This window comes from Prenolepis imparis, unplaced genomic scaffold (genome assembly GCF_030444845.1).
Source record: "Prenolepis imparis isolate NDT839.2.m4 unplaced genomic scaffold, iyPreImpa1.0 SCAF_4, whole genome shotgun sequence".
NCBI classification, from domain to species: domain Eukaryota; kingdom Metazoa; phylum Arthropoda; class Insecta; order Hymenoptera; family Formicidae; genus Prenolepis; species Prenolepis imparis.
The window spans coordinates 11,015,046-11,040,802 of NW_028141162.1; the positions used below are offsets into that span (position 1 = coordinate 11,015,046).

The following is a 25,757-nucleotide window of genomic DNA, read 5'->3' on the forward strand; positions in this document are numbered from 1 at the left end:
AACAATTGAAAATTAAAATTTTTAAACCGCGGATCCCATACGGCGCAGATTAATTTTACGTATATTAGATCAAAAAGTTTGTACGCTGGTATGCTGATGGTACCATCATAATTTGCATATAATGTACTGATAAAATATATGAAAGATTAATTTTTGGCTCGCTTTAAAATATTGAAAATTAATATTTTTAAACCGTGGACCCCATACGGCGCACAATTATCAGCTGATTTCTGTCAAAAAATATTAATCGAGTTTAAAGAATTATGACATATTAATCAAAACATTATTATTTTTATTTTTGTAACATTATTATTTTAAAATTAATTAGCAAATTAATTTCTTAATCAGCTGATTTTTGTTAAAAAATATTAATCACAGATAAGGTGTTATAACATATAATTTACAACATATTATTTCAAAATTTAATTATCAAATTTTCGGGTTGCTCGGACCGCCGAGCCGAGCCGAGCTCCGAGCTTGCACGCCATTCATACGCTGTGACCCCCACCACTACGCCTTGGGACTCGGCCATCTTGTCGCAACGTGTGACGTGGTGCGCGGTGCGCGTCTCATAACTGGCAGTGCCAGTCCGGCGTCGGTCACCTGTACGGCTGTTGTTAGGTTCATTTTCGTTGTTCGCGATCAACATTTGCACGCTTATCGCCGGTCCGCGACAATACAAATGTGAGTTTAGTGTTTTTGCGTGCTTAATTATCGTACAAAACCGATTGCGTCGCGAAATCGTGTACGATATCGTGATCGCGATCGCACGGGCGAGTCGAATTACCGTTGCGCTTTCGACGTGAATTTCCGGTGTTTTTCGGCGTGTCGATCCGCGATTTCTACGTCGTTGAATTGTGATATATAAAACATAGCGAAATGTGCCCGTGAATTTCGTGTAATATCGGCGACTCCTGACCTAACCTCTGAGCGCGTTTCGGTGTAGTCGCCGCATCATCGTCGTTCGATGAGGTTAGGCCCACCTCCGATAAGTGGGCCTTTAAAAAAGCGGTGACGCGAAAACAGAGCATCGGTTTTATTCGCGCGTGAATAAGCTCTCGCGATTCTCGCGTTTTATCGAAACGCGTCGAAATGTGTGATATTTAAAATCCGGACGTCACCGCGCGTCGCGAACGAAAAAAAGTAACGCGAGTGCAAGTGTTTCGAAGCTTCTACGTGGAGGAGGCCCGGGGTGGCATCGAGCAACGGCAGAGCAACGACAGGGTAAATATAATTTATAATTTATTTAACTTTTCATTTGTTATTTGTGAGCTTATCTATTTATCTTCGCGATAATGATTCAAATTTTATATTGTATAATAATGAATATAAAATATCCTAAATTTTATATTTTGAAATAGAATATTTAATAAAAAATATAATAATTTTTAATAATTTAATAATAATAAATATCTGTATATGTATAAAATACAATTTCTACATTGTATTATATTTAAGAGATATGTAGATATAATTATTTATGTAATGCGTAATTAGATTCTTTTACTATTAAATATTTTAATTAAAATATTTAATAGTATAAATAAATTGTAAAATATTTTAATTTAAATATTTTTTATAGTTATTTCTCTTTCTTTAAAAAATATTTCTTTGCAAATTATGTAGTTTTTTAATATCTTAAAGTAAATAACAAAAGTTAATTATGCGCATAATATAATCATTTTTTGAAACATTAAAATTAATATTAAAATTTTCAAATTAACTTTAATATTTCAAGAAATGATTTAAAATATTATAAATGATTTAAATATTTTAATAATTGTTTTATATAATATTTATACGTTTATATTTTTACAGATTAACATTGTCTACAATTCCGCACATCAAATTGGTGAGTGTTAAATTATTTAAAAAAAATTTTAAGGTAATGTAGTTGTGAAAATTATATCAGAAATATCATTTTTTTTACTAATGTACATACATAGGCCTTTTTGCATATATTTCCGGCTGCGTTTCTCCAGGCCTTCTCAGTATTATTGAATTTTAAATTTTCGCAACGAGAATGTTGCGAATAATAAATTATATCGACTTATTTTGCGGTTAATATCTATGACTGTTGCCGAGAGTCGGGGTTCAGAAAAATTGCCGCCACTTCTGCTGATTGTGAGGTATTCTAATAATAATAATAAATATATGGCAGTTCATGGCGGGGAGCGCGGTGGTTTTAGGAAAATATGGTAGATTCAAACATTACTGCTCGTGAATTCTGAATTAATTATCTCTTTGCACAATATGTAACTCCTAACTATTGACTTCTTCGCAAAATATATTCTCCTACTAACTCAGACGAATTTTTAAGCGTATCAAAAGGCACAAATATATATATTATTGATGATGAACAATATATCTTACACTGTCTATTCAAGTGCATTTTCTATGCACAAAAACTTAGGTACAAATTAAGCGATGTTTGACTGTTAATTAGCTCACATAATTATAATTTGTTATTTTTTATAATGTAATATTATTTTTAATTTTTAATACTTGGATATTTAAGAAGTCATTTATTAATAATATAAAAAAAATCTTTATTTTTATAGTAATATCTTATTTTATCAACTGTAGTAATAAACATGTAGGTAGATAATTCCATTAAAAAGTAACTCAATAAGCTTCTTAGAATTGATTTCATGATATAATTTATTCAAATAATTTATTTAAATAATTTATTCAAATAAATTATGTTATGAAAATAATTGTAAGAAGCTTATTGAGTTATTTTTTAATGGAATTATCTGCCTACATGTTTATTACTACAGTTTATTACAACAGTTAATAAAATAAGATATTACTATAAAAATAAAGATTTTTTTTATATTATTAATAAATGACTTCTTAAATATTCAAGTATTGAAAATTAAAAATAATTTTACATTCTTGAGAATTCAAAATCTAAATATCTATTTATTTAAATACATATTTCCTTTCTAAATTCTATTCTAATATATTTAAATTCATATATACTCAAGTTATATTTCTTTATACATGTTTTTAAAATTTTTCTCTACTTACAGATTCTTTTATTTATGATTTACTTATTTTTAATAACATCGTTAAATTTGGCAGCCAAAACTTTTTCTGAAATTTTATGTATTTAAATATTTTTAACTTCTATAAGAGCGAAAATACATTTTTTCTTTCTAACTAGAACGATACAAGCGCGCGCTACGCGCGCGCCATTCTTTCATTTTATATTAAAAAGAATATTATTAAATAGATTATAAAGTTTATTTAAACTCGAATAATATTTTTTGAAAAATCAGCTTATTAAGATGTTAATTTGCTAATTAAATTTTAAAATAAAAATGTTATAAGAATTAAAATAATAGTGTTGTAAATATAATATGTTATAATATCTTATTTTCGATTAATATTTTTTGATAGAAATCAGCTGATAACTGTCAAAAAATATTAATAGAATTTAGAGAACTATAACATATTATTAACACTTTAATCAGCTGATTTCAGTCAAGAAATATTAATAAATCATTACTTTGCTAATTAAATTTTAAAATAACAATATGTTAAAAATATTAAAATAGTAATATATTGTAAATGATATGTTATAATACTTTATTTTCGATTGATATTTTTTGATAGGAATCAGCTGATAACTGTCAAAAATAATGAACAAATTTAAAATATTATAACATGTTATTTCAAACATATTATTATTTTAATTTTTATAACATTTTATGATTTTAAAATTTAAATAGTAAAATAATGCTTTCATCGGCTGATTTCTGCTAAAAAATATTAATCGCAGATAAGGTATTATTTTAATAATATATATTTTAAATAATATATGTTATAATACCTGTATAATAAACTTTAATAATTTTAACATATTATTATTTTAAAACATAATTAGCAAATTAACGCCTTATATATTTTATAATACGAAATTAAATATTATATTTTATATAATAAAAATATAAAATTTAAAATATATTTTATTTAAAGTACATAATATAAATCTACGGTGTTCGCGGTGACTGAACAGAGTTCATGACGATATAGTGCCGATTTTTAATTTTTAAAAACGAGTGAAATATACATCAATTATATATTTCGATATTACATGGATTATTTTTGTACAAAAAACATACGAGCGTACAAATTATTTTATTTAATATACGTAATATAAGTCTACGTTGTATAGGATCCGTGGTTACAAAGTATCAATATTTAAAATTTTAAAAAGAACCAAAAATTTATCGCTTGTTTGTTTAAATAGTACATTGCATACAGATTACTTTTATACCAAACAAATTCGAGGCTACAAATTTTTTCATTTAATACACATAATATAAGTCTGCGTTTTATGTGGTTCGCGAATATAAAATATCGATTTTTAATATTTTTAAAACAACTAAAAATTAATCAGTTGTTTTTTTTAATAGTACATTTCTGCAAATTACTTTTATATCAAATAGATTCGAGGGTTCAAATATTTTTGTTTAATACATGCACATAATATAATTCTTAATAGTTGTAATTTGCATACAATATGCTATTAAAAAAAACAAATAATTTATTTTTGGCCTTCTTTAGAATATTAAAAATCGATACTTTATAACCGCGGACCATATAAAACGTAAAATTAGGTATATTATTAAAATGAAAAAGTTTGTACGCTCGATTCTTTTTGGTATAAAAGTAATCTGTAATAAATATACTACTGAAAAAAACAATCGGTGAATTTTTGGCTTTTTTTAAAATATTGAAAATAAATACTTTATAACCGCGGACCCTATAAAACGCAACCTTTTATTATGTGTATTGAATTGAAAAAGTTTGTACGCTCGATTCTTTTTGGTATAAAAGTAATCTGCAAAGAATATACTACTGAAAAAAACAATCGGTGAATTTTTAGCTCCTTTTAAAATATTGAAAATAAATATTTTACACCGCGGTTCCTACAAAACGCAATCTTTTATTATGTGTATTAAATTGAAAAAGTTTGTACGCTTGATTCTTTTTGGTATAAAAATAATCTGCAAAGAATATACTACTGAAAAAAGCAAACGATGAGTTTTTGGCTCCTTTTAAAATATTAAAAATCGATACTTTATAATCGCGGAACAATTAAAACTCTGACTTATGCTATGTGTATTAAATGAAAAAATTTGTAGGCTTGAACCTATTTGATTTAAATGAAATCTGCATACAATGTATTATAAAGAAAAACAAGCGATTAATTTTTGGCTCTCTTTAGAATATTAAATATCAATATTTTATAGCCACGGACCCTATATACCGCGCAGACTTATATTATGTACCTATATTAAATAAAGGAATTTGTAGGCTCGTATTTGTATGGTATAAAAATAATCTTTTTACAATATACTATCAAAATATACAAACGATGAATTGTTGGCTTCTCTAAATATAGTAATATAAAAATGCGTAATGTAAAAATGCGCCGCATAGGATCCGCGGCGGTATGGTATCGAGTCTTAATATTTTAAGACGAGCCAAAAATTAATCTTTTGTATATTTCGAAAGCACATTGTTTGCAGAATATTTTGGTACCAAGCACACCAGCGTACAAATTTTTTTATTAATTCTACATAATAGAATGCGTTGCATAGTGTCGACATTTAATATTTTTTGACGAACCAAAAATTCAAATTTTGTATATTTGGACAGCACATTGTTTGCAGAATATTTTAGTACCAAGCAGACACCAGCGTACAAAATCTTTTATTTAATATACATAATATAAGAATGCGCCGCGTAGGGTCCGCGACGACATGTGTCGACTTTTAATATTTTAAAAGAAGTCAAAAATCCTTTTCTTATATATATCGATAGTACATTGTTTGAAGAATATTTTGATACCAAGCAGACACCAGCGTACAAATTATTTTATTATATATACATATATAATATAAGAATGCGCCGCATAGAGTCCGCGGCGACATAGTGTTGATTTTTAATATTTTAAGACAAGCCAAAAATTCATTTCTTGTATATTTCGACAGCACATTGTTTACAGAATATTTTTGTATCAAGCACACACCAGCGTACAAATTCTTTTATTTTTTTTTATAAAAGTTGAAAATATTCAAATATATAAAATTTCAGAAAAAGTTTCGGCTGGCAAATTTAATGATGCTATTAAAAATAAGTAAATCATAAATAAAAGAATCTGTAAGTAGAGATAAATTAAAAAAACATGTATAAAGAAATATAAGCGAAACTTGAGAGTATATGAATTTAAATATATTAGAATAAATAAATTAGAGTATATAAATTTTTAAATATATTAGAGTATAAATTAATTTAAAAGACTGGTGTGTAAATAGAAAGTAGAAAAGAAAAGGAATATGTATAAAGAAATGTGACTAGAACTTAAATAGATATGCATAATGAAATTAAGAAAAAAACTTACAATATTCGCAGTGCAGACCATTATAACCATTGGCGCACTTGCAGAGATAACTATTGAGAAGTGGAAGGCAGACTCCGCCGTTGTGGCAAGGATTCTCGTTGCTGGGACACGGTAGACCGTCGTAAATTTGCGTGTTGTGTTGAGTAATATTCACCGCGAGGTTCTGATATGTTTTGCCGTTTATCATTAGCCTTTGCACGGCGCCTACCAATCCAGTCCAGATTCCGGCCAGGCGATGAACTTCCCGCCAATGTCTAAGAGAGTGTGAAGCAATCGCGATGAATATATATCTCAGCTTTGGGATTATTTTTTAAAGATTTTAAACAATCGAATAGGCGATATAAAGTATATGTGTGTTAAAATATAATTTTTTAAGTGTAATAGATATAGAAAAATTGGAAATTATCACGAAAAAAAAAATATAATTGGAAGTAGTAGAAATAAGTATAACTCGATAAAAATATAAAACTCACTTGACCCCACCGACGTAAAGCGGCGTCTCCAGATTCAATTCCGTAAGAGGACTTCCGGATAATCCTCTAGCGACGATTCCATCGTCGAGCTGTAGTACTCCCTCTCTGCCGAGTCTGCTGATTCTTACGCAGTGCCAGATATCGCGACTGACCGGATCCGGCGACGTGATGTTCGCGATACCACTCCCGAGATTAAATCTGAATTCGAGTCTACCATGGACCAAGTTCAGACTTATAAAATCGCCCTTGCCGTTGTTTAACTGGCCGTTGTAAAGTAGGAGACCGTCATTCGCGCGAGTAAGGAACCATAGCTCGATGGAGAAAGCTTTCGCGATGCCTTCCATGCAAGGCAGCTCCAGATATCCGTTACCGTTTATCTCGGGAATCAAAAATTCCGTCAATTCGTCGTCCACTAAAATTGACATAATTTAAAGTAATTTAAAATATTATAAAAAATGGCATATTGTGGTTTTTTAAAATAAAATTATAGATATTTAAAAAAAATCAATATTTTTATATCTTAATACAAAGATAAATATGCTTTTTGGCAAGCAAAGAATTTTGCTATTTTTGATTCGATTTTCTGAAATTTTTCTCACATCGCAACACACTTACGGATCTCGCAGTGTTCGCCGGTTCTACCGGGAGGACACTTGCACACGTATCCTCCCTGCGGCAGGATGTCGCAGGTGGCACCATTCTGGCAAGGTTCGCCCATGCAGGGATCCAGCGATTCCTCGCAGTTCCTGCCGGTGAACTGCGGCGGACAGATGCATCTGTAGTCCGGCGGCTCGTACTTCTCCACCTCGTAATTGATGTGATCGTAATTGTTCTCGTACTTGAGGACGTAATCGTAATCGCACTTGCCGCTGACGCAGCGTTTCCTCGCGCTCTTCTTGGTCCTCGTCTGCTCGACCGACGTGCAGTGAGAACCTTTGCATCTGATTATGTTCATCCCGCCCTTGTTGCCTCGATTATTCCTGCTTCTGCCCCTCTTCTGCAACATCCTGCACTCCCGGCCGTTGCACAGATCCTCCTCGAAGATCGGCTGACACGTTGCGCCGTTTTGACAGGGTAAATTGGCGCATGCGTTGTCGCCACACTCCTTCACGCGATAGCTCTCGAGGACGTCCTTGTCGTGACCTACATGAAGATCCACGTCGATCTTATTGATCTTCAGGTCACGTATGCAGCCGAGAAATCCGTGATTGGTGCCGATGTTGTCGTAGACTCTGTTCGGAAAAAATAATCGCAATCTTGCATCTTATCTCATCTTCAAAAGTCTCTAATCAAAAGCGTTAGTTAATTTCCTTCTCAATTTCAATATTCGTGATTATTACTTGGTGTAATTAGTCGGCATGTTTCCGATGAAAGTGTCTTGATTCAGATCCAGATACTTCAGCACTCCCTGACTTTGCCCGGTCACGTCTTCGTTTTTGTTGAAGAGCAGCACTCCGTCTCTATGGAATCTCTTAGCCGCCACTCTATGGAAGGTCTTCATGGTCACTCTTTCTGATGACGTGAGGGTCACAGGCCCGTTTCCCAAGTTATATCTGAATTGCACATATCTGAGACACATTGAGATTATGAGTTTCACAGATCAGATATATTGATCCTAAATTTAATCAAGATAACAGAGTTTCAATTTAATTCATTTTTTGTGAATAGCGCAAGCAATTAGATATTCATCTCGTATTTTTATACAACAGAAACCGCTTTAATCTAAAAAGTGCATGTATCGTATAATTAATCAATCTTGTAAGTTTTTTAAAAATAAAATTGCACAAGATGAAAGAGATTGGTTCGCGTTGCGCAACACGCTTGTTGATAATCTTCAAAGAGCATATTTTCATGACCAAGGATTATCGCGACAAAAGATACCGACCCGTCGATAATAGCCAGCGAAACAAAGTCGCCGGTGCCGTCGCTCTTCTGCTGATTGTACAGTATGATTCCGTTGTCCGCGTACGTTTTGAACTCGACCTCGATGTTGAATCTGTGATACGCTTTCAGCCGGTTCATCCTGACGTAGCTTTTACCGTCAAAGGACGGTATCTCGTAATCCCGCTTGTTGATCTCCTCGTCGCACAGCAGTCCGGTATAATTTGGCCGGCAGATACAGACGAAAGTCGCGCTGGGTAGGTCGATGCACGTCGAGGTCATGTGACAGGGATACGAGAGGCAGGCGCGAAATTCCTCGGTTGGCGTCACCGGCACGTAATTGGCTGATGACGGAGATTAAGCGTAAGTTAATTTTCTTCCAATTTACAGCAACATTGATAACTTATCGGATGGAAGTCGAGTTTGTATAATCGATCGAACATTAGCACAGAGGCTCGTGGTGAATTATTATATGCCTTAAGACTCCGCAAAACTTTCTCAATTAACTCCTTCTCTCCTTCCTTAATATTAATATTATACCCTAATTATGATTATTATGCTTAATTAATACTCGTTCAACTAATTTGAAATAAATGTTAATTTAATGAGGAACATTGACATAAGATTTAGTCGACTGGATATTTTGTACAGTGAAAAGTTTATCAGAGAATGAAAAAAACGAGTATAATTGAATATATAATCGAGGCTTCGACTCACCGAAGCACTCCTGCCGATCGCTGGTTTCTGCATAGCCCTCAGAACAGATGCAGCCGCCGTTCGAGCATTCGCTGTTAGGTATTGTGCAATCCTTGTCGTCGTTACAAAGATCACCCAGGAGAGCGGTGACCACTCGAATCGTCGCTGGCGTCGGTCGATACGACGCGGCTACTCCTATAAGAGTTAATCTCATCGTTATCCACTACCAAGATATTTAAAAAGTTCGAACGTTTTATAGTTTTCGACAAAAAAAATAAAATTTGAAATTTTATATCAAAAAACTTCCAATCGAGAAAAATAAACTGTCGAGCAGATGCGCAGCGGATGTTAAATTATTTCATGTCGAGATTTAGAATAAAATAAATTTCCATTTTTCCAACAGTTTTCATTTTTTGTCAAGTTTTTTGTCAGTTTTCATTATTGTGTCACGTTTCAAGCATTACAAGCGATTTTAAAGCATTAATATTTTCATCGTGTTAATTCACAATTAATGATAAATTAATATTAAACGTATACCTTCACATTATATAAATTTGTATTTATAATTTATCGTTTCAAAATACATTAATTTAGTATTTAATCAATTTTAAATTTGCTTTATAATCTTCAACAGAAAAAAATTATAAGCCTAGAAAGTTAGCGGCATTTTTCTGAAGACGGATTAAAATTTCTGACTGATTATTTTCATTTTTTTGTAGAGCTCTCTTCATTTCTCTGAATAAAAAATACATTGCCCGAAGAAAGAACTAATTCAGGGAAGGGAACTTTTCTTTTACCATGTTTTAAATTATCTCTGTCGATGGTGATGGTCTCTTGATGAGCTCGATGAGTATAATAATATCGTGGGTCCGGCTCCGGTACCAAGAGATGCCGCGTGGATTTGGACAATGGAGAAATAGCGGCCGCCGGTTGGGTGTATTGTACAGCTGTGTATCTCTTAACGGGGAAGTCCGTGTTAACCATAGGGTCGTCTGAAAATATTCGTGAATTCCGGTTTTGGCATTATCTTTCTTTCCTTCTGCCTTCTGCGTTCTCCGACGACAAGTTTTATTTATCAGGACTTATAACCGAAAATATTTATTGTAAGAACGATTATTTATCAATAAGTGATTTCTTTATTAGCAGTCGTGGAATTGATGAAATGTTGAAAATTAAATCATTATTCATTTTTTTGTATTTAGAGGAATGTGCTTTTATTTATATTTATTACTGTTTTAAAAAAGAAATTAAATTAAGCAGTTTTCGGCTTCTGAAAAAGTAAAATAATTAAATAAAAAAAAAAAAAAAAAAACAATCGGTTACTAGCCCTGATTTCAATTATCTTTAATCAGCTACGTTTGTGTAAAAAATACATTTTCGTCACATAAAGTACCTGGTAACATTGTCAGTCGAACAGAATTCGTATTTTGTCGCCACGTATACGTATAAAATTCTATTATAAAATTATTAATTTTCCCTCATTAAAAGTTGTAACGATGGGGTTTTTGTGAGAGAGACATATATATGATCATAAAATCGTAACAGACAAACGTTTCTCTCTGCTTGTGACTTTCTGTTAATTAAATTTGAAATAAAATTCTCGTTTCCGAGGGAAGAGATTTGTAAAAATAATTGACTCATTTATTTCATTTTTAAGGATAAAGCAAAGAGTATATGGAATTATAGCGCAAATTTATGACGCTACAGAGAGAAAAAGCTATGAACAGAAATTTCTAATATAAAATCGATGGAAGATTTTTGTATGATATCACGCGTGTCAAATTAAATATTCTTGTTTATCCCTGAGTAAGAGTTTCGAGAGAATTAATCTGTCCATGCCTCTGAAAACATCTCAGCTGAAATATATATTGAAATTGCCCATTGAGCTTCTTGTAGTGATTTAAGTTGTGATCCTGAAAGCAACATTCAGAGGGGCTTTAAGAAAAACTTGAAAATCTTTCTAGAAGCTTCCTCCCGAGGGGTAAACCGCTGACTAAAATTGTGTACACCAATGCCTACTAATGCCCAATTATTGGGCATTACTGTACCCTAGTAATGCGTAATAATGCCTAACCGCTTATAATAAACATGAAAATTTCTCTAAATTTCAAGTATAAAAAATATATTATTTATGAGGCGCATTGGACGAAAAGCTCGAACAAAACAATTTCTGTTCTAAAAAAATAATAATGACGTTAATTAATAGCTAATAAAACCCGGCTAGTAATGCCCATTAATGTACACCAATGCCCACCAATGCCCACTAATGCCCACTAATTCCCCAAATCTGTACATCGCAATGCCCTCAGCGGTTTACCCCGCTTCCTCCTAATCTCTCCACCTACTGCTTCGTATCTTCATTTTCTTCTTATTTCTTCCCTTCTTATCTCTGTATAAATAATTTCCTCTAAAAAAAATATAATTCTCTATGGCATGATGAGAGTAAACGGAATCCCCCTTATTTTTCGAGCTTTATTCTGAAAGATCTTTACTATTTTCTTAGGTAAAAGAAATCTTTCACGAAATTTCATAAAAATTATAAATTGAAATAAGTACGCGAGAAATCGATAAAAAGGGTGTTCTCTATTTCAATTGATGCGAGATTACTGAAATATGCAGAATATATTGTTTACATTTTTATAAACAAATGCAACCATTTTACTTGTTGGATCGATTTTATCTTTAGATGAAAGAGGTCCTAAAATGCTTTAGATTAAAACTACATTATATAATCACAATAGAACTCTGTATTACGTCAATGTCCACGGGGCATACAATCTCTCCCGGTACATTATATAAATTATATCTTTCCCTCTTATTTCGTTTCCATTATTTCATTTCCATTTCTGCGTGGAAGGGATTTGCCGTTCCGGCACTCGAGCGATGCCAGAAGAAAGACAAAGGCGATAGGCGACGACGGCGCGTCGGAGTTCCTTTAAATAATGAAAATCGAAAAGCTAATTCTATCGACTCGGAGTAAAGCGAAACTGTTAACAGGAGTCGCAGCGGCCTCTTGATGGGATTTTAATTACTTTCCAATTGCCGCGCATTGCTTCCTATTATTGCCTGTCGAGGATTTCCGCTTTTTTTTTCTCGGTCCTCCCACCCTTCTCTTTCTCTCTCTATTTCTCTTTCTCTTTAGATTCCGAACCCTTCTCGTCCTCCAGAGTCCATCCTCTCGCGTTCGACAACCCGCTTATTTGTCTCCGTATAATCGATTCATTTATTTACTTCCGCGCTGCGAGAACGAGCTTTTCCCGTTGTCGCCGCTGCAAATATTTCCCGGTCTCTTCTCCCATCGGAATGGCTTTGGTCCATTTAAGGAATGAAGACTCTGAGAGAGACTATGTGAGAGATCGCACGCGCTTCGCGGAAATACGATCCGACGTTTTACAGTTGGCGAATCTATTCCGTTCTCTCTTCCCGTGTTATGTTCTCGTCGTTGGATATTTTTGTCAGACTTTTTTTTATCAAACGCACACAGCTCGTGATACACGCTTATCGAGACGTTACTTCGCTAAAGCGATGCGCGCTGCGCTTTGATACAATAATGTAACAAAGTCGATGTATCGCGTCGACTCGGAGATTCTCAAACGATTTTCTTTCCTTTATTATTTACCTCGAACACGTACTACAGCGAATTAATATCTTTCAGCCTGCAGTTTGTTTCGTGAATGATTGAGATCTTTCGGATTTGAAAGTGAGACTATCTTAAAACGAGCGAAGCTTTCAATTAAAATCAATTAACAATTAAATTGAAGAATGCACTCGATATCGCAAAAGACTGTTTGGTACATTTATATCAGATCCATATTACCTCGTAGTACCTCGAGTTTCCACGAGATACATTATATGAAATATCGATGTTAACTCGACGTTGTATATTGATTCATTGCTTTTCTCTCTGACGATTTATTTCAGGATGTTCCATTGGCGAATATTTTCACATGAAAAAGTAAACATCGAACGCTCGTGTCTGCGCGATCAGCCTCTCTCATCGTCTCTCGATTATTTTCCGATACTGCGATACCTCGATTCTTCGTTTCACATATGATCGTAATCCAATCATTATTACCCGCGTTTGCGTTAAAAACGCAACTCGCACTCCGCAGCAGATCCGGTGACCAATCGTTTGGTCGGATTCTCTGTTTTACAGGATCCTCCGAGCAGATATCCGAGAGCTTTCTTTCCCGCAGGAAGCCAAGAAGCTCGGCCGTCGCGAGAAATTACGGCATGCATTATTTACAGGATCCAAAGTGCCGGCGCCCATATCATCCTGTTGTCTCCCTCTTCTATACCTTCCATCCCTTACCATCGTCGTTATCGTCCTCTACTTCGATCCCCTACGTCAACGTAGGCGAAAGGAACAAAAAGGACATCGAGAGAGAGAGAGAGAGAACCTCTACGATCTTCCGGCGAAGTCTCTCGGCGAATACTCGATGCTAGGGCAAAATGGGTGGAGGAGAAACGGCGACAGGGTAGGCGAAGAAAGTGGGAGTCCGCGAGGACGGCGTAATCTGATTTATGTTTGACTCCGGAGGACGAGCTCCGAAGAACTTTTTAAGAGATTGACTTCCAGCGAGAGAGCCAGATCGGGGAAATAGAAGGAAGGGAGGGAGGGACAGACAGAGAGGAGGCTGAGCAATCGAAAATAAGGGGTCGGGGTTCACGGGGTGAGGCAGGAGACTTTAATAGATTCCGACGTTTCGCTCCACGAACTTCGTCAGGGACTCGGAATATCTTAAGGGGTGTGAGAGAGAGAGAGAGGGGGGAAAGGGAAGATAAAAAGAGGAAGGAGAGACTGGAAAACGTAAAGGATCTCTCTTTCTATCGTACTTTTTGCACCCGCTTGGTTTATCATACCTGCGCCAACTAGATTCGTCGGCCTGATTGAGAATCGGGAACGGAATTTAATGCCGGCATAATCAACGGTTTGCGAAATTAGATCGCGATCGGCGCGGCCATTCTGAAGTTGTTTGTAATTAGTTGAGAAACTCTCGCTAATGACGCGTGCATGGTTATTATATCCATCGTCGAATTCTCGAGAGAAGACGAGCGATCGATTACGTGAAGAGATGAAACGACCAATATCACATTCTACGATCCTTCGAAATAGAAATCTAAACAAGAATGTCGAAAACTAGACGCATTTTCTTTATTACACATTTCGTTATGACGAATTTTTAGTCATCACCATTTTTTTCTAAAAATGAAAAGAGACGTCTTTTCTATGAAGATGTATCTTCTACCATCGAGGCTTTTCCCGGGAAGAAAATAATATCAATGGCGAGAAATTTCATTTACATTGGTAAAACTGTCGCGACCGATAATATTTCGTGACGAAACTTTGTCGTCCTAGCATCTCCTCGCGGAATAACAGAGTTATGAGCGAGTCACACGGGTCTAATGCTGGACCGCCACGTTACCGTTTCTGTGGATGTCAGTTCTTCTCTGGACACGTCCCACGGGCGCCACTTAAGACGAGATCATGCTGGAAGTCCGCGGTGATTTAGTTAAAACCACCTTCGGCGCTCACTCAGTTTCGCGAATTAACGTTTGCCAACTTTCTTTACGCGCGAACGCGCTGTCGGTTCACCTCCGGGGATACTTTAATGCGACTCCGACTAAACGAATCTAGAAAGCCGAGCACCCCTACATTCTCACTGAACCTTCGTATTTTTTCCGGAAATAATTGCGCGATAAATCAATCGAGAACTGATACAAATTGTATATAAATATACAAACATATGATAATTTACAAATTAAACATAAAAATAATTGAACGCGATTTTTCACATATATATGCTATTGAATTAAACATTATTTCGTGTAGCTTATAAGGTTTTATATTTTTTTATTTGTACCTGATATATCTCTTTTAGGTGAAAATATTGATGCCGACGAATAATGATGATTGCAATAATCATGTGTTATTTTCAGTAATAATGCTTTTATTATCTCTCGTGAATTTCTATGGAAGAATTTATATTGCAATTCCGTATCGGTTTCTCAATGCAAGTTTGTTTACTCACTTTGCTTCCTTTCTTCCTTGGCTTTTTATTCGTAAGTGGATTAAACTTTTCGCTATTCACGTATTAATCACAAGTGTTATTTACAAGAGAACGAGGACGGAGGTGCGATAGATTACAAGAAAGCAAGCAAAGTAGTAGCTGTGCGGATGTTCCGGGTTGCGGGGGTTTATACACAAATATATATATATATACATGTCAGTAGAAACTTGATGAGTTTATTATAACGTTTGGATACAAAGTGGGTTACTGGTTAGTTTTTCTAGGGCAAAAGCTTGGGTATTTTTTTTTTATAATCAGGCTTCTCCGTAAAATTTATTGAAGCTTTCTTCATCTTGTCTATTTTTAATGTTTTTGCTCTATTAACAACGTTCTATTTAAACAAATCTAAATTGTTATAAACCGATGTCACACAGAGCGCGTATGCTATATATTATTAGGCCGCGATCTTTTCGAGTCGTTCAAAGAATCTCATTTTTTTTCGACGGCAATAATTACCGTATAATCAATAGCATTTTCAAATATTCTTCTCCCTATCGTACAAATTTTACATTTCCCGATTTCCCGAACTTCGATTATTTAAATTCTCTCAATGAGTCGCTAAATCGCAGATACAGTTTACTCGAGCTGTTCAGTTTATACAACAACGTACTGCAAATTTCTTTCTTCTCAAAGACTAGTTATATAATTGAAACCATTCTTGTCTCACGTGTGTGTTTATCGTTTCAAGCCCTGATCTTCTTCTCAGATCCTGTCACCTGACGCGCGTTTCTCTCTGCTAACATCGCTATATACACAATTTTTGGCATATTTCTCGACTACAGAGTTAGGAAAGTATCGAACATCGCCTAGCTAAAACTGGCACGGCTGGCCACACCTCGCGTTTTTCGTTTCTACAAGGGAGGAGAGGCGCGGAGCAGGGATGTATAATTCTCGTTCGAGTTACTCAGGTTTACAACAAGCGACGCGATATTCTCTCAGTAGCGTTTTCTCTCAGTAGAACAGAACGTAAAGCGACTTGTTTGGCGGTGTACGTTCAGTGAACCCACCTCTGCAGTGGCCGAAGGCCTGCGTGACCACGTCGGCCTGGTGGCGGCACGCATACAACCGTAGCTCGCACTCGTTGTCGTAGGTCTGGCCGTCGCTGCCGCACACCGGCACGGACGGCACGTCCGTCGGGCACGAAGACGGGCACTCGCAGTGCGGGCCGCCTATCTCCGAGCAGTGGCCGCCCGAGTAGCATTCCAGCTCGTTGCAGGACGTAGGTCTGGGCGGTATCGTGTCCGCTGCGGATGCAAAACGGATTAGGAGGGAGAGGAGGGTGAGGGTGAGGGGGGGAGAGCGCGTTAATTAATAGAATTATGCGGCCGCGCGCCACCGAGACAGATCTACGCTCCAACCGGATCGTACGACACGCCGCCGTGGTGGATCAGGGTGTCGTCGGCCGTCCGAGAGCGTTAAAACTCGTTATCTCTGGCGATGTTAATGCTGTTACGTCGAGAAACAAACGGTGTTTGACGCGAAGTAAGTTAGGGTGATGTTAATTCCCGGGGAAATTTGATTTTAGAATAGTCGGGTCAAGTTTAGATACATTGAAAGAAATTATGTAAACGAATAGATTTCCTCTCATCTTCTTTTGCACTTATAAAGAGGACGTAGAAAAAGTTTTAATTAAATTTTTGATTATTAATTGGGATTTAAATATCGTAACATTTTATAGTATCATATTCAGACGTATTATTTTTACGCATGATACCTGAGTAACATCCGGTGGTCGTGAGTATCTTGTTGTGATCGTTGCAGATTGTGCATTTTTGCCCTTGAATGTCAGGCTTGCAGACGCAACGTCCTGTCATCTGTTCGCAGTCCTCTCTGACGGAACCGAAGAGCGAACAGCCGCACGCTACGATCAGAAAAAAACAAAATGATTCGTATTCATTTTACGACAAATAATTAAGATCACACAATCATGACTATAAAATCTCTTTGTACACGAGACATATATACAATTTATTCGCTGACACCTGGCGATTGATTATATAAATAATCGAAACGATCGATTAAAAGGGAGAAAAATATATTAGACAACAGGTTCTGCATTGTTCCATATCCGTATATCTGTGCGGAATAATTATATGACAGATATATAGAATCGCGCAAAGGAGAGAGAGCGCGCGGATTCGAAAATCTTACGTATGCATCCCTGAAGACCCTCGCTTATTTTCGGCAGTCCCCAATAACCCGGCATACATCTGTCGCACTTAAGACCACCCACTCCTGGCCGGCACTCGCATTGACCGGTTTCCGGGTTGCAGGTGTCTGACACACTGCCGAGCCTATTGCAATTGCAGTTGCTCGGACAGCCGGCGCCGTCCGGACCAAGCGCGGCGGTCTTCCCGTCCGGACAACAGCCGTGCCACGAGTCCGCGCATTTTTGCACCTGGCTTCCTAGAACTGTAGAGAAAGCATGCAATTGTCACTTAACGCGCGATATAAATAAAAAATTGCTCGTTCATTTTTTTTTTTTTTTTTTTTGACAACTCTCTTGAGATTGAACAAACCGTGTGTTTTGCGAGAAATCGCGTTTCAGATACTTATCCTCTTAGAGATTTTTTAATTCATGTATCTAATTTAATATATTTATAAAAATTAAAATTTAAGAAAATTATATATATTATTTCTTACATGGATATATAAAACATTAACGTTATATAGTTTTAAATATATCGCTATCGATTTTTATATAAAATGATTGAAACAGTTTTCTCGCTGACCTTTCTTGCAACAACGAGCGAATCGTGTCGTTTGATGGCAGTAACTATTGCTAGGGCAGTCTTTGCGTTCTGGTCCACTACCGCAGTCGTATTCTTTATCCTCGGAGTCTACTAATGGAGAATCGCCGTTGCAAGGCTTGACTTCCATGCCTGCACACAAGTATCACAGTAAAGAATTCTTAACATCGCATTAATATATTCGCTGATGATAAATTTTTTTTAAAAGCAACAATTAAAAAGCGAAAATTTGTTCCGCTCGATTTCATTTATCGCTTGTTAGCAGCAAAATGTAAAAAAAATGCGAGAGACGAATTATTAGAGAATAAGCGTCGCGAGAAGCAAACTTTTCCAAAAGAAAGAAAATCCGTCGATCGATTTGAATCTTCTCGATCGTCTCCCAACCTTCGCAGAGATCGAGGGGTCGCAGTCTGAGCTCCTGCTGCCTCTGGCAAGCCTCCATCTTCATGGCGCAGAGAGAAGAGTAGATTCTGAGGTCGCTACCGCAGACGGCCCGATTATTCTCCGGCGAGATGGAGGCGCAATCGAATCTGCAGCTGCATCTGGGGAATCTGTCCGGTCCGAGCTCGCAGGTCGCCTCGAAGTCGCAGTGAATGTCCTTGCAGGCCTCGCGCTCCTGTGTACTGGTGATATCGGCGATGGTGGTGGCCAAGCGAGTCACCGAAAGCGTCGACTTGGTCGCTGTTAGAAGCGGTTAGAGAATGCGAGCGGTTAGAGCGCGTTTATTGTAGGCGTCGTTAGAGGGTTAAAGGCGACCGAGATTGTTTATGACATGCGGTTAACGCGTATAAGCGTTAAAATATCACGACGTTCTAATAAGCGTCCTCTTCCCTTGCTGCGACCGTTTTGTGAAAACTATTTTCAATTACGCGCCCTGTTACTTACGACGGTAACAGTAACTTCGCAAGATTACAGAGAAGGCACGTGTGAAACGTGCGAACGTCTTTGAAACTTCAACGAGCACCTTATCCCTCAAAGGGCTTGCTGCAAATCGCGTTGCGTCAGACGCGTCGAATGCCTGAACTTGTCGTCGATAAGCCGCAATGGCTTTCCGTCAGATTGTCTGAGAGAGATGCTCTCGGTACGTTAAATATTTTCGCGTGTCAAACGCTACAGTTTCCTCTCTGTAGCCAATTCTTCGTGAAAACTTTGCGCGATCGCAAAGTTAAAATTAAATTATGAAAGATTTATACTCGATTTCTCCCTCTCTTCGTGCAAAAGGTCTTCTCTTAAGGGTCGTATTCGCTATTGAAAAATATATTTCAACATGTATTTTAATGTTTACCATAATTAGCGTAATTGGCGCGAATCAATTGCAAGGAGATTTTCGCGAGCGCGTGATAAGAGAGAGAAGTGGCGGCGACTATATCATTTCTAGACTATATAATTTTAGTAACATACTCAACGCCGCCACGGCCAATCTGTCGCCGCAGTCGCCGTAAAACGTGACGTGCAACGTCGGCAACTTGGGGTCCCTGCCACAGGCTGCTCGCTGTAGCTCGCACTCAGACTGGTAAGTTTTCACGTCGCTACCGCAAACGAGTTCGCCGCTGCTCTCCGGGCAGACCTCCGGGCACACGCACACACCCGCCACGCAATGCGCCCCGTGCTCGCACTTCACCCTCGTGCACAATTCTGAAAAAACGTTCAGTTTTCTCTCCTTAGCCACCCCGTGAGATACAGAGATCACCGCTATAAATTCACGAACTATCCAAAATTGCGGTTAAAAAAAATATAAATTCTCAACTCTCTCGGTAGAAATATCAATGAAATAAAATTTAAGATGTATGTGTGAGTTAACGAAAAAAAATATTACTATTATTTTATCCTCTTTTTGTTTTCATTGGACGAGAGAGTATTTTCATCAAGATATAAAAATTGCGCTCTCGTAGAATGAAAGGAAGTAGAAAGGACTGTTGTTATCTGGTCGCAGTATCAGCTCTGAGCTCATCGCATTAGCTCGCATTTATACGCGAGGCACATGAAATATATGCTGCTTACCGCAGTCACCCACGTAGCTAATGTTGATGAGAGTCTGGCTCATGCACGACGCCCTTTTCAAGGCGCATTCATTATCGTAGGTTACTCCATCGGATCCGCAAACCTTTTCCGCTCCCACTGGCTCTTTCACCTGTACACACAATTACGAATATAATTAGTTATGAATAGTTACGAATATAAAAATGATAAGTATGCGCAATATATAATTAAGAGAATTTCAGATTTAGAAATCTCGAAGTAAAATCTTTGCCTTACATCCGTATGTAACGAGGAATTTTGTTCAGAAACGGGTAATATGAAACATGTATATGGCTGCAGAGAGTGCAGAGTAAAGAGAAATGTGAAAAAATGAATTTAAAAGAGCAAGAGAAGTTCTAAAAGTAAAAGTTAAAAGTAGAAGAGAGAAGGGGGGAATGAGAGAGACGAGGTCTCTCTGCGTGTCTCACTTGTTGCGCAGGGGATGCATGGTGCATTTGATGGACAGCAAGGTGAGGCCGGGGAATAGGCGGAGGGATGCGGGGGGTTGCGCGATGCAATAACACAGGAAAGAGCAAAACTTAATTAGCTCGGCCGTCATATTCGCGACTCTTCCTGTTTGCTTATTACACATACACACACTCACGTATGTTCCGTGTGCAAACCTTTCTCACAGTTATATCTGCCAGCTGTGCGTGTTTCAGCAAAAGCCGATTGATGAATTTAATCTTTAACGAATCTTCGGGGGATGATTTTTTTCCTTTCATCGAGAGTGCGTAACTTGATTCATGCTTAATCAATCTGAATTAATTCTGATTAATTATATAAAGCTATTATAATTATTATTTATTGAATTATATTATTGATATAAATTAATTGTATTGAAAATGTAATAATTAATGAGCAACTCATTGACGATGAATTATTCGGCAGTAACAATCACGAATGTTAATCGATAAATTATGTAAGTAATTCGCATTTTCTCTTTCTCTCTCTCTCTTCTTCTCTGTTAGAGTCAATGTAATATAATTATGCAAATAGACATATGTGCGCGTGAGGAAGAGCTCTCATTTGATCTAATTGGAATTTGAGATGGAAGGTATCCACGCGGATGGCTTTGGCCGTTTTCAGAAAGACGGTAGTTATTATTAACGTCCGTTCAAAATAGATCCGCACATCCGGTATGCGGGCTGCGGTAAAGTTTCTGCATGAGAGAGAAAGAGAAAGTGAGAGAGAAGGTCCGTACGATTTAGTTGGTTCCCTGTTAAGTTTAATTGACGTCAGTCAGCTCATTTTCTGAGGTTAATCCGCGTACATGCGCGGACTCGTGGTTCGTGTTTCATTAAGAGGATTATTGTACGCGAATGCGTCCATCGCGTTGTTCTCCCTGGAACAACGTTCTGCCTTTTGAATAAAATCATCTGCTTAAATCCACGTTGCAAATAATAAGGTCGTCAAATTAATTCTAAATGCGATTTAGGGATCGCGACTCTGTAGAGCGCGTACAATTTTTTTTTGTATATTGTATATATTACTGTGTGCAAAGAGAGATATTGACTTGTAAATATTTTCGATTTAATATATGTATTTCTCCGATACAGATTAATTTGCCCGAGAAATGCGCGAAAAATCAATTATCGGTTGAAATTACATCGCGTTTATAATTTTAAAGTTAAATTACTGTACTTTGAATATAATTTGAACAATCTCCAATCTCCGCCACGTAATTGATTCCGTATTATCCATCCTGGAAACACATTCCGGAATTCCCATTGGCGAGCCAGAGAGATCGCTGATACTTCCCGATAAGCATCCGTGACCGAAAGCGGGACTTTCCTCTCGTCCCGGAAGAAAACTGCGAGAGAGCTGTCCGTAAAAGACTTTGGTCCACGGAAAACCTCCCTGCCTGCCAATCTAATCCCTTTCTCGCCTCTTTTTCTTCGACGTTGAATCCATCCCTTATTCCTGTCTGCGTCCTCACGGACGACCACGAAAAGATCACGTCGAAGGAATTTGGAATTGTTCGCCGTCTCGTCAGCAGGACGTTCCACGAATCGTGAAATCCGTGCCACCTCGCCTATCTACGCGAATCGAGAGGTCGGCTGAATTTTCCGCGAGACCGTTATCTTGATGAACCGACATGCCTCCCATTCTGAATGTGTGCGATCACCGCGACAGGGCGGGGAAAAGTAAGAGTGTGAGAGGGAAAGAGGGAGAAGAGAGAAGAGAGATTGCAATATCCGCGTGCAACCGGATACGAAAAATTATTTATCGGAAATCGATCCGAGAGATAGGCAAATAAATCCACAGAAATTGAAGCTTCGCGCAAGCGAACCGGATTTCATGTATCGGCATCAAATCGTTACTATTAAACAGTTATTAATGGAAATAATGTGAGAACGAGAATAAATTCGAAAATTACGAGTTAATAAATCCCGATTTATTGAAAGGTTATATAGAAAAAGAAAAAATCTTTGTATTATATATACGCATATTGTGGCTTTATATACCAGGACTGCCTTTTTATACCAACTATATCAATCTTTTCAAGAACTGCTTTGTCCTGCACGCATTAAACATAGATAAATAACAGCAGTGACTTGTCACAATCTACTTAGGATTTTACTGCTGAACACTCATAGCATGCATCGAGAGATAAAACGCCACGCCCGGCAAAAAGTCGCGAACATGAGAACGAAATGTTAATTAAAACTCTTTTACCAATTCTCTTATTTCTCTAACGAAGAACGCGAATTGTCGCATCGCGTTTTCGCCGTGAAATTTTCGACATTTCGCAAAGTCATCGACTATTGTCGGCCATTGTCTAATGAAACACGAAAATGCCATTTATTTCGCGGAAGAGGGATATAATAAACTGATTTTCTCCCTACACACATGCACGCGAAACGAAACGTTGATGGAAAGTCCTGAAAATAAAGCATGCAAATGTGTCAATCCCTTCTGCCCCTGTCCTCCCTCATCCCTCGCGGCGTATTTCTAACGAAGCGCAACTTCCGTGGCGAGTAACATCGCACAGTCTTGGGAAAAAACGCAAAACATCGTTGCTGGCCGAGAATGCATACACTTGCATCGAGCGGAGCATTCATCATCGTATGAATATTTCACATCGGTTACGCTAACGAGCAAGTCCTAGCCCGACGAATCGCCGCGAGCATCTCGAAACGACGAAGAGATTGTGACGTGTGATAGTACTCAATCCATTTCTTTTCCGACAGAAAAGTCAGCACGATCTCGGCCAATTGTATATATTGACGCGAAATGGATCTAGATATATTGAAATATTGTTTGAAGGAAAATGTTTGCAACCATAGATAGAAGACGAATTGCTCTCTTTATTAGATTTAAACTGTTGTTCGGTGCTAAAAATATTTGCATAATATTTTTCTAGCGCGTATCTCTGCTTGAAGCATTTAAAAATATAAACATAATATATTATTTTTTTTATCCAACACAAGTGCAAGATATTTTTCGGAGCGTAAAATATACCTAAGAATTGCGTTGATTAATTTCGATATAAAATACACGATAGAAATCAGATCCACGAAGAAATTTTTTTCAGTTACAATGAGAATTAATCTAACATTTATTTGAAAGAATTATTATGCGGCAAGTGTACGTGTGATATATATGTATATGTATGTATAAATAGTGATTTATTGAATTTAGAATTTTTGCACGCGACTGCGCGGCTGTCAGCCTTGGATTGAGAGCCATTTCTCTCGCGCATCGACATTATATTTTCGTAGAAATACAAACAAGACAGAGCGCGACATTTATAAAATTTCGACGATTGAAACGGTACGAATGCAAATGACAATTTTGAATAATCCAAACAACCTGAACAGTCGATTTAATATTCTATAATACGCGGCACGTTTCCCTGGCATATTTATGATCGCGCTATTCATTAGAACAGACATTTGTAACGCGCTCGATGACGTTATTAATATTTAACTATATTTTTTATATATGTATATAGAAATATAAAAAATAGAAATGTGCGGATATTTTTTTATCTTTAACGTATGTTAGATAATTTCCAAGAATGTTTAGAATAGAATTTTATGCAATGAAGTTGAAATTGATTATTGTCATTAAAAATTCACACATTCTTTTTTTCATTTATCATTAGAATTATTTGTGAGGACTTACCGAACTCTCGCATTTCGATGGACAGACGCATTTGGCTTCCCCGATGCTATCGCTTTCGCATTCGCCGTAAAACTCGCACTTCTTGTTCTCGCAGCCATCTGTGAACAGATCGATGACGATTAAGAATCTATATCGTGCTGCGCAGCTGGGTCTAGGTTTAGCACGGATTCGACTAACACATTCCTTCGGTTTCGTGACATCATTCGGGCTATTAATCATCCCTTGACCATGCCGTGCGGCGAACCGCCCTCTGACCGCCTCAGGATAACATTAATAAAGATTCTCGCGGATATTTGCATAACGGCGTCCGTTTCGAGTGGAATTTTCACTGCTGCAGGCGAAACGGGGCGACCGAAGGGTGGGAGAGGACTCGAGAGGAAGCGGACGAGACAAAGGGTGGAACCGAAATGCGAGTAACAGAAGTCAAGGGAGAATGGAAGAGTGGAAAGAACGATGGCGGCGGGGCTTGGCAGTCTGCGAAGTTATCTTTAGAATTCATTGAAATCCACGACGAATATGAGGGATGGGGCGAAAGAAGAGGAGAGAGAGAGAGAAGAGATGGATACGGAAGAGATTCATCTCAACGTGTCGATGATGCTTGCGCGAAAAAGGGGGAGAATGACTCTTCCGCCCTCGGGTTTTTCCAACAAAGTTTGAAAACGAGAATCGTCGCGCGAAGAGCGTGACTATACCAGGACAAGGGTGAGACGGGACGGGGTGGTCGAGGAGGGTAGAGCAACGCGCATGCATATGCAGCGTGCATGCCGCGGGGTAACAATTCATATGATTTCAACCAACTCGGTGTCGGAGCGACCCCGCACGAAACCGAATTCAACGGCACGTTCCGCTCGATTTCTGACGCGAGAGTCCGAGCGATAATGAAAATCGTCGCAGAAGATCGCGTGCTCTTCGAAACGCTCTCGCTGTGACTGGAATAATAACGCGAACGTCTATTATTATCGCGAAACTCAAAGTATTATAGAATATTATACGCGCGAAATCTTTTTTTTTTTTCTTTTTAACTCGATATCCAGAATTCCGAAAATATAGGAAGAGCACACGATGGAGTATGATTATAGGATGCCAAGAGTTTAGTAGCGATATTCAGCAAAGTCTCTCGAGGAAACCCCCGCAGTTCTTTCGCCGTTCCACAATTTCGGATTCGTTGGTCGCCGGAGCGCTCGCCTGATATTAAAAGCAATCCAATCTTTTCGGCGCGCGTTCCCTGGGTACGTGTGTTATGAGGAAAGTTCGGTAAACCTCGGCATCGGTACCATCGCATCGTCGTAGGTAGCTACTCGGGCGAATCACCTCCCTC

At 37.4% G+C, this 25,757-nt stretch overlaps 1 protein-coding gene across 5 annotated transcripts in view; it reads right to left on the reverse strand.

Annotated features, from left to right (window-relative positions):
* LOC145935685 (agrin) overlaps positions 1-25,757 on the reverse strand; it is a 495,549-nt gene that overhangs the window by 97,783 nt on the left and 372,009 nt on the right. For 4 of the 5 annotated variants that reach the window (XM_083037214.1, XM_083037210.1, XM_083037212.1 and 1 more), the window contains 15 exons: positions 24,440-24,537; positions 20,291-20,420; positions 19,691-19,924; positions 18,674-18,970; positions 18,272-18,421; positions 17,691-17,951; positions 17,254-17,400; positions 16,547-16,783; positions 10,266-10,460; positions 9,490-9,663; positions 8,777-9,116; positions 8,232-8,459; positions 7,507-8,123; positions 6,892-7,303; positions 6,419-6,672 (listed from right to left, as the gene is read on the reverse strand). In XM_083037214.1, the coding sequence (XP_082893340.1) occupies positions 6,419-6,672; positions 6,892-7,303; positions 7,507-8,123; positions 8,232-8,459; positions 8,777-9,116; positions 9,490-9,663; positions 10,266-10,460; positions 16,547-16,783; positions 17,254-17,400; positions 17,691-17,951; positions 18,272-18,421; positions 18,674-18,970; positions 19,691-19,924; positions 20,291-20,420; positions 24,440-24,537 (3,774 nt within the window). The remainder of the gene's footprint in view (positions 1-6,418; positions 6,673-6,891; positions 7,304-7,506; positions 8,124-8,231; positions 8,460-8,776; positions 9,117-9,489; positions 9,664-10,265; positions 10,461-16,546; positions 16,784-17,253; positions 17,401-17,690; positions 17,952-18,271; positions 18,422-18,673; positions 18,971-19,690; positions 19,925-20,290; positions 20,421-24,439; positions 24,538-25,757) is intronic. The other variant, XM_083037213.1, reaches the window with a different exon arrangement.